Consider the following 10,139-nt stretch of genomic DNA (forward strand, 5'->3'; position numbering starts at 1 on the left):
GTCTCCATAGGAGAAGCCCTGGATTAATATCAATTGAAGAAAGATGCTCAAAACTGAAATGCCATAAAATTAACCCTTTAAAATGAGAAAAGATTTGTAATAGGTGCTTTTTAAAATGTTCCTCCTTAACTACACTATGAAAGCTCTCCAATTAGTTCTCCTAATCTTGAAGACTTGAATAAAACTAGGGAAGACATGGTTCTTTAGTTGTTTCTGCATTTTAATGAGTTCCATAGTGGATTTTTGCGCTCAGTCTGTGAACCTGAGGTAATGAGAGGAGAATGATGTAATTGCTTGAGCAAGTAAAGTCAGAAGGAAAAGTTGAAGTGCCTTGGAGTATTAATGGGTCCCACTGAGGGCTGTTACCAGGAGATTCTCCTCAGGGACTTGTTAGGGCAGATAATTGGAGGCCATGATTACAGATAGGCAAAGCACTGTGCTGAGAAAAGTCTGGGTTTATTGTGCTGAAGTAAAAGGTCCAGGCCCTGACTCCAGCCACTGGAAGGGAATGTCCTGCATTCCCATGTCTGGCTCTGGGCTCTTGCTTGGGGTCTGTGGGATATGGTGGGCAGTGTGATGTCCCAAGAAGAACAGTGGTGTGACACCTCCCTGCCTCTGCACAGGGTCTCAAGAAAGCAATGAGCCCCCTTGCAATGACTGTATCTCATCTCCTCAGAAGCTCTATCCAAGGGGACAAAAATATCAGGGCTGCTGGGGCCTTCTCTTCTTGACAGCACCCATCTCATTGTCACCTACAGACTTCCCTGTTCTGCCCCACACTTTGTCCTATTTCCCTGAAGGCTGCAGACACCCATCTCTGTTCACCACCTTGCTCTCATCCTGGCATTTCTCTGGTTTCACCAATGTCTCGTCAACCCTCTCCAGCTGTTCCTTCAAGCACAAAGCCATGGGCTGATCAAAGATACTCTTTGGGTGACCTCTAGCACCACAGCACAACTCTTTGAGGGACATTTTGTCTTCTTCATGGCCAGTGCCAACATTCCAAGGTGCACTTTCTTGAAGGTTTTCCTCTCCTGCTCTTTCCTACTACCAAAGAAAGCTCCAACAGTGTGGAAACCACTCCTAAAGTAGGCATCCCAACCCATCGGCCTTCTTGTGGCCTGTCAACTAACCAGACAGCAGTCACGTCACCAGCATCTTCTAAGCCATGTTCCAGCTACTGACCTTACAGCTTTTTCTGTAGACACACTCAAGTCTTGTGCCTGCTGCTGTCCAGTCATGGACTCAAGTAGAAGGGACAGGACTACCCATATGCGGGTCTTCTTTCTGCCTGGATCCTTCTGGGTATGTGAGCAGAGGGGATCCCACAGTCAGCATGCCAAACAGGTGCCTTCTGCTGGCCTACCAGGACCACTGGCAGATGTCAGCTGAAAAGTACAGATCCCAGGTAGAAGTGTGACCTGTCAGCTGCTTCAGACAGAAGTGACCTCACAGTCCCTTTCCGTGACATGTTCCTGCTGCTGTCCTATCAACTGCAGAGACAGAAGTGACCTCACAGTCACTTCCACAGTCACATTCCTCCAGCTGGACTCCTACAAAGACATCCCTTTATTTGTTCATCCCTTAATCCTTACTCAAAGGCTCTCAACTTTGCCATCACCAACTTGAAGTTCAACACAGTGCTAGTGTGGAACATGGTTTGTGTTAAGGGAAGGAATCAGGGTGAGCAAGAGAGGAAAGGTAATGGAAAGGGGTTATGGACTAATTTTGGCTTCAAGGGATATTGTGGTCACAATTAGAGCAGTGTATTCCTGTCAGCGTGTAGAGTGGCATTTAGATGTAGGTATTAATGTAACAGGTTAAAAAAGGGTAAGGGCCTCACATGACTGCTTTAAGTCAGCTTTATGGTGGGATCAACATTACCTGAATATTCTTACCTGTCCAAAATCGTTACCTTCTGCTATCCAAGCTCTTCTTTCCTTCCCCAAATCTCACATCTCTCCTGGCCAGGCTCCTCCTGCCTTCCCCATATCAGTCATCTTCTTAGTGGCAGCTTTCTGATGGCTTTCATGAACTCGAGAGTATCTGTCTCACCTCTGTTGGCTACTCTGTTCCTGAGAAAGAAGCAGCTCCTAAGGCAGCATGGAGAAGGACACAAAGGCTGTCGGAGCACCCCGTGCAATGTGCCCAGCAGCTCTGCAACACCACAAAAGTGCACTTCCTGCCTACATGTTTTGGTTCCAGAATGGTTCCTATGGACCCAGGGTAACTTTTTCCCTGCCCTCATGAAGGCTTTGTGTTCCCCCAGACATCTGAGAGGCAGTGGCCTCCTCTGTGTAGAAATTTGAAATCAGCCCTGAAGGATGAATGAGTCAAAAGCCAAAACCTCTGACATGACAACACCTCTTCAAGACCTCTTCCTCTATGGGGCCTATCAGGTACTTAGGAAGAAAGGATCTCACAGACTATTTGTAAAGCAGGTGCATCTGCTGGCCTATCATGGAGAACAGCAAATATGAGCCTAAAGGCACAGATCCCAGCCAGGAGTCAAGGGATGACCTGTCAGCTACTTCAGAAAGAAGTCAACTCACAGGCTGTTTAACAGCCATTTGCTTCCTTCTGGACACTGTGAACTTACTGAAATTTCTGAGGCACCACTGCCCTCGTAATACCATACTTATAAAACACTCCCTTCTTGGGCCAGAATCTGCCCAGGTTGAAGTGAGCTGGTTGTGATCCTTCCAGCCCATGGCACTGCTGCTGGACTCCCAGCCTCTCTGACGCACAGCAGCTAGTTCCACCAGATCATCCCCCTTCCACCAGATCAGGGGGATGAGTACCCAGAGAACAACTGGTCTTGCTGCTAAAGTCTCAGGCAAAGAAGGCATTAAGCACCTCAGTCTTTTCCTCATCTCTTGTCACTAAGTTTCCCCCCACATCCGGTAAAGGATGGAGATTCTCCTTAGTCCTCCTTTTTGTGTTTCTGTATTTATAAAAACATTTTCTGTTATCTTTAACAGCAGTAGCCAGAGTGAGCTCCAGATGAGCTTTGGCCTTTCTCATTTTGTCCCTGCACAGTCTCATGACATCCTGATAGCCCTCCTGAGAGGCCTGCCCTCTTTTCAAATGTCCTAAACCCTCTTTTTCTTCCCAAACTCTAGCAGCAACTCTCTGTTCAGCCAAGCCAGTCTTCTTCCACATTGGCTCGTCTTTGGGCACATAAGGACAGACTGCTCCTGAGCCTTTAAGATTTCCTTCTTCAAGAGTGCCCAGCTTTCCTGGACTCCTCTGCCCTTCAGAACTGCCTCCCAAGAGACTCTGCCAACCAGTGTCCTGAAGAGCTCAAGGTCTGCCCTCTGGGAGTCTAAGACTGGTTTTACGATCCCTCTCCTGACTTCACCAAGAATGGAGAACTCTAACATTTCGCGGTCACTCTGCCCAAGCCAGCTCCCAAGCACAACATTTCCCACCAGTCCTTCTCTGTTTGTGAAGAGAAGGTCTAGCAGGGCACCTCCCCTGGTAGGCTCACTAACCAGCTGCATCAGGAAGCTTTCTTCCACTCTCTCCAGAAACCTCCTGGACTTCTTCTTCTGAGCTGTAATGCTTTTCAAGGATATATCTGTGAAGTTGAAGTCCCCCATGAGAACAAGCACTGACGATTTTGCAACTTTTGCCAGCTGCCTGTAGAATTCCTCATCTGTCTCCTCATCGTGGTTTGGCAGTCTATAAGATATCCCCACCAGGATGCCTGCCTCGTTGGCCTTCCTGCTGACCCTATCCCACAGGGACTCAACATTATCATTCTCAGCCTCGAGTTTCACAACATCAAAACACTTTCTAATATAGAGCTATGCCACCACTCCTTCTGTGCTGCCTGTCCCTTCTGAAGAGCTTATAGCCAGACATTGCAGTACTCTAGTCATGGGAGTGCTCCCACCAAGTTTCAGTGATGGCAACCAAGTCATAGCTTGCCTTTTGTTTCTTTGCTATTGAACAATGGCTGGAGCTGTATTATAATGGACATGCATCAATAAAATCTCTGTTTATGGCCCAGAGGAATTTGGCACTTGAAACATCACTCAAATGTCACCATGGCACCTCCAATGTCACCTGGTGTCTGCATCTGAACAGCTCCCTTCTGCTCTCTGTCTCCATTCAATACGCTGTGAGCTGAGACAGGCAGCTGACATGCAGCTGCCTGGTTTGTGCCCACCTGAACCCGGTCAAGAGGAATCCCAAATTGTGTGGGTTGTGTGTGGAATGGGAGAGGAAGCTGAGCCCCATTCTAGCCTCTGGACAGCAAATAAAGAAGTAGATGCCTTGTTTTACTCAGTTGAAACACTTCCGTCAGCAGGGGGAAGGCAGGTCCCTCCCTGTCCTTGCCTGGGTGTTCTGCCTAAAACCAGGACAGGGAAAAGTGATTCTTGGACCTCATAGTTTTTCTGTATGAGGAATAACAGTGCTGGAATAGTTTCCTTCTGAAGTAGTGGGAGGAAACATCAGTGATTACTTCAGTTGATTCCCCTGGAGGCCCAGGGACTTGGCAAGAGCTCCCTGTGCTGATGAGCTGGGCCGGGCTCCTGGGCCCAACGGGAGCTCCTGGCAAATGGGAAGCACTGCAGAGAGACAGTTCTGCCCAGGAGCAGCTCCTCTGCACAGCGCAGCAGGGCTGGGGGCACTGCCTGCAGGGGACAAGGGCAGCTGAGAGAAGGGAGGGAGATGTTAAAGGCGGTGTGGAGGGGGGATGCTGAGAGCTCACTGCAGGAGAAATCTTCAGAGCCCTGAACAGGGTAAGTCTCTGGCTGCAGGGCAGCACAGCTGTTGTTCCTGGTGCCATCTCCAGATTTGCTGGCAAATCCCTCAACCTATGGGAGCTTTCAGGAGGACTCTCAGTGTTTGGATAAGAGGAGAACGACAAGCTCCGGAACAGTGATTATCTGCCATAAATAACTGAAGGACAGGACATGATGTTTCTTTCTCACAGGGCTGGCTGCAGCCAGGTTGCAGTCAGGGGTGTCCAGGGCTGTGGTGCAGGGCAGGGTCCCTGCTGTGCCCCAGGAGCTGTGTGCTGGGGGAGAGCCTCTGCTGCCTGCCAGGCTCAGCACTCAGCCTGCCTGGGGAGCTGCCCAGGGCACTGCAGGGAGAAGCTGTAGGTGGAAGGAGCACCCCCTCCCCTGGCAGGACAGGGCAGGGTCCTGCTGTTGCCCAAACGCTGCTTCCTGGGGTAGGCAGCTCTCAGCTCTACAGCACCCCCAGGGCATCTCTGGGGGTGATTCTTGACAAGATGGACCAACTCCTGCACTATCTGCATGGAAGGCACTCTCTAGAGTTTCTGCTTTCATTTTCCTGACCTGAAGAGCAGTCAGGAGAACACTAATGGAGTTGTCTGGTTGTGTCAGTCAGTGAGGCTGTTAGATTATTCCACTGAAAGAGATCTGTAGGTCTGTGAGGAATCTCACAGTTTTCCTCCACACTCTATAACCCTACATAGTTCATTGTTTTGTGACAGATTTTTAGATGTCCTTCTCAGCACCTAAAACACTGAGACACCTGTGTCCAGTGGGCACCTGAAATCCATCCCCAGTGGTTTTCAGCAGACGCTGTAGGGCAGTACTGACTCTGGCTGAGCCCACAGAGGATCTGTCTGGTCCCTCTACACCCTTAGGAAATAAAACTGAGTGCTAGATGCAGGAGCACATCTTCCTCAAAGGGAAGGAATAGTCTGCCTTGCTGAGGAGGTTTCGATGAAACATAACATGTAACTATAGGTATTGCTCAGAGAAATATCTCTAACTTGTTCCGTGTCTTTTCCACCACTGACAGCCATCCTTGCTCTGAGGCAGCAAATGTCCAACAGCAGCTTCCCCACAGAGTTCCTCCTCCTGCCATTCACAGACACACGTGAGCTGCAGCTCCTGCACTTCGGGCTCTTCCTGGGCATCTACCTGGCTGCCCTCCTGGGCAACGGCCTCATCCTCACAGCTGTAACCTGCGACCACCACCTCCACACCCCCATGTACTTCTTCCTCCTCAATCTCGCCCTCCTCGACCTGGGCACTATTACCACCACTCTTCCCAAAGCCATGGCCAATTCCCTGTGGGACACCACAGCCATTTCCTACGCAGGTTGTGCTGCTCAGGTTTTTTTCTGTTTCTTTTTCCTTTCAGCAGAGTTTTCTATTCTCACCATCATGGCTTATGACCGCTACATTGCCATCTGCAAACCCCTGCACTACAGAACAATAATGGACAGCAAAACTTGTGTCAACATGGCAGCAGCTACCTGGGGCAGTGGTTTTCTCTATGCTGTGTTGCACACTGCCAATACATTTTCCCTACCCCTCTGCCAAGGCAATGCCCTGGACCAGTTCTTCTGTGAAGTTCCCCAGATCCTCAAGCTTTCCTGCTCAGATGCCTACCTCAGAGAAGTTGGGCTTCTTATGTTTAGTGTCGCTGTAGCATCTGGGTGTTTTGTTTTCCTTGTGCTGTCCTATGTGCAGATCTTCAGGGCTGTGCTGAAGATCCCCTCACAACAGGGACGGCACAAAGCCTTTTCCACATGCCTCCCTCACCTGGCCGTTGTCTCCCTGTTCATCAGCAGTGGCACATTTGTCTATCTGAAGCCTCCTTCTATGTCCTCCTCCTCCCTGAATCTTGTGCTGGCAGTTCTGTACTCGGTGGTGCCTCCAGCAGTGAACCCCCTCATCTACAGCATGAGGAACCAGGAGCTGAAGGATGCAGTGTGGAAAGTGATGACTGGAGTGTGTCAGAAGCAATAAATGGCCTGTTTACTTCTGCATATCACTCATAATGTAACTCATTATATTCCCAAATGTTTGTTTTCTATGAGTGTGCCTTGCTGTTTTTTCTTTTTCTGTTTTTTTTTTTTTTTTTTTTTTTTTCTTTTTCTTTACTTATGGAAAAGACATAACATTTTTCCTCCCCTTCGTTTTCATATTTGCCTGCTTGAGTGACTCCAAGACTTGGTGGAAACAATGAGCCAGGCTCTCTGTATGTTTAAATAAAAGAAAGGACCCTGCAGTGACTTTCTTGCCTGAGATCCTTCCTCAGACACCTGTGGGGGAACTGCAGGGGCACTTGGCTGTGTGCAGAGGTGGAGGAGATAAGAGTCCTGGCACAGCAGCATTGCCAGGGAGCCTGAGGGCTTGGTCTGTCCTGAGGTGCTCTCTTTCACCTCCCACACTCTCCTTCAGAGCCCTTCTCTTGCTGTGAGTTCTGATTGCTCTTGTTGCTTGCTCATTGTGCTGCTGTGGGGAAGTCCTTTGTCCACAGGCCAGGGTCTCTAACACAGCTGGCTCCGTACCAGCACCTCCAGCATGAAAGGGGATCTGGCACTGAGGGCAGTGCCTGAAGGCTCAGCTCTTCTCCCACGTCTCATCTCATGGATATTGCAAAGGAATGGACTCAAAGGAGGCTCCTTGCTTTAGTTGTTTCTCTGTGGGCTCAGGGCGACGAGATCAGCTGATCACCAAGGATCAGCTATTAGGCAGGGAGGGCTGATTTTGGAATTGCCAGCTGGTGTCTGGCACCCATAGAGATGGTGACTTCACTTGCCTGTATCCACAGCATGCAATAGGTGTGAAAGTGGGCAGGTGTCAGGGAAGTGCAAGTCACCAGGATCCTTCCTCAGAAACCTGTGGTGGAACTGCAGGGGCACTTGGCTGTGTTCAGAGGTGGAGGAGAGAAGAGTCCTGGCACAGCAGCACTGCCAGGGAGCCCCAGGGCTTGGTTTGTCCAAATCAGCTCTCCATTTCACCTCCCACACTCTCCTACGGAGCTCTTGTGTTGCTGTGAGGACTGATTGCATTTGTTACTTGCTCATTGTGCTGCTGTGTGCACAGGCAGGGAGAGGCCAGGGGCACTTCTCTAACACAGCTGGCTCCATACCAGCATCTCCAGTATAAAAGGGGATCTGCTCAGGGCAGTGCCTGAAAGCTCAGCTCCTCTCCCAAAGATGCTCTCATGAATATTTCAAAGGAATAGACTTGAAAGAGGTTCCTGGCTTTGCTTGTTTCTCTGTGGACTCAGGCAGATAAGAGAGGAGTCCCAGGATCATATTTTAGGCAGGGAGGGATGATTCCATTCCTGCCTGTTGGTGCCCAGCACCCATGAGATTTTGACTTCACCGGCCTGTATCCACAGCATGAAAGGCTGTCTTCCTGGGAGAGTCAGGGAGGACCAGCAGAGCACGGGCTGTGCTTGGACCTTGTTCTCTGGACACCCTGGCAGATGCTGCCTCAGGCCAATGGTCCAAGAGCAGCCCCTTGCAACCACTGTTCCCAGCACTGGGCTCTCACCCCAGCTCACACAGATGGTTTCTTCCTCTGGATATGGACACTAAATGACTACATCAGGAGTCCATGTTTCCCTTGTCCATATGAGACTGCACCCGGTGTGGGTGTGGTGAGATGAACCTGAATGAGCCCAAGTGCCATAAGCTCTTCCCTAAGGGAGCCAGCCATGAATTCCAGTGGGACAGAGAGAGTCTAAAGTTCACTTCCCATTGGAGGTACAGTCCCCTAGAATACCATCTGAATAAAGCAATCCTAGTCATCATAACTGTCACACCAACTCCTTCTCTGCAGAATTTGCCTAAAATATATGTTTTCCCAAAGTATATATAAAGTTCTTGAATCACTTTTCCACACATGGGTGGGCATGTCCTTTAGGATGCAATGGAGATGCTAAAGGCTGCATGAAGAAACGTGAGTCTGGACATGTAGAAGACCTTCTGAAACATGAGCTGGTTGGCAGGCAGAGTACCCGAGGGACTGTGAACGGCATGCACCTGGTGCTCCTGGGTGGGCTAGAAAGAGGCTTCCTGAGCACAACAGCTCCTTGTGACCCTTTGGATGCTGGCTGTGAGGTCACTTCTGTCCCAGCCCCTGTCTGGACAACAGCAGGGAGGCAGAGCCTCTGAGGTCACAAAGGCTTTCAGGAAGCTGCCCCCAACAGGGTGACTCCTTTGGGGAGGCCAGGGGAAATCTGGGTGAATAAAGGTGGGAAATTTGGGGGAGAGAAGAGGGATTTGGCTAACAGAAAGGAAAGATCTGGAAGAGGTGAGAGGGGTTCAGGCAAGGCTGTGCTGCTGCAACACTTACTAGGAAAACATCCATGTCAAGCCCTGGCAATATTTCTAAGCAGTAACTGTAAGCCTTACCGCTACAGCTAAATGCTATCCCTCTCTCTGCAAGGAATCCACTACTCTTACTCCTAACCCCAAATCTCACCTGGCGTGGGTGTCGAGTTAAGGGGTGTAGCTGATTAACCGTTACGGGCCCGGTCAGATTCAGGGTACTGAACCAGTTGGACATTCACCAAAAACACATTAACCGTCTGGGGGTCCAGACAGACATTCACCATCAATGCATTAACGGTCTGGGGGTCCGTTCAGACATTCACCAAAAACGCATTAACCGTCTGGGGATCTGTTCAGACATTCACCAAAAACGCATTAACCATCTGGGGGTCTGTTTGGACATTCACCAAAAATGCATTAACCGTCTGGGGGTCTGGTTAGATTCAGAACACTGAACTATCACGGATAACCACCCTCACCCTCGTTGCATTAATGAGAGCTATTACAATGCAATCAAGTATGGTTTATTACAGCAACAGATAATCAGGTTCTTTTGGATTGCCGGTGATAGGGACTGTCTGCAAAAGCAAGCTAGTATGCATGAAATACACAGGTGTTATAGGTGTTGTAGGTGTTACAGATGTTACAGGTGTTATAGATGTTATAGATGTTACAGGTGTTACAGGTGTCACAGGTGCGCAGCCTAGAAATAAACGCGTTAAAAGGATCAAAGACTCTATAGAGATTTATAAGCAAGTATTCAGATGTCACCCAAAGGCATCCCAATGAGGGGGGAAGAGAGGCTCAGCCCGTTGACTGATCCCAGGAGTCAGGAGGTCCTAAGGATGTTGTATTTCCTCGGGATGGTATCTCCCCTGACGGTGGTATCTTCCCTAACATCCCCTCTCTCTTGGGCCAATTTATATTATTTTCTATGTTTTAGGTGGAGCTTGAGTGGCTCTAGTCAAGCATATCTTAGTTATGATTGGTGTAAAGTTTTCCCGTCTCCATTTAAAGTAATAGCCTTCGAGAAATTAAGGGCGCATGCTCAGTGAGGGGTGGTCGCACCTTGGAGGCG

General features: G+C 49.4%; 1 protein-coding gene across 1 annotated transcript; it reads left to right on the forward strand.

The window, feature by feature from the left end:
- Window positions 1–5,807: 5,807 nt before the first annotated feature.
- Window positions 5,808–6,871, forward strand: LOC309891620 (olfactory receptor 14C36-like; the record flags this gene model as incomplete). The annotated part of the gene is made up of 1 exon (XM_082785967.1): window positions 5,808–6,871. The coding sequence occupies one exon, from the start codon at window positions 5,808–5,810 to the stop codon at window positions 6,738–6,740; it is 933 nt and encodes a 310-aa protein (XP_082642093.1). The 3' UTR covers window positions 6,741–6,871.
- Between the last annotated feature and the right edge of the window lie 3,268 nt (window positions 6,872–10,139).

Source organism: Aythya marila, assembly GCF_965140915.1.
Source record: "Aythya marila genome assembly, contig: HAP1_HAP1_SCAFFOLD_158, whole genome shotgun sequence".
Taxonomy (NCBI): Eukaryota; Metazoa; Chordata; class Aves; order Anseriformes; family Anatidae; genus Aythya; species Aythya marila.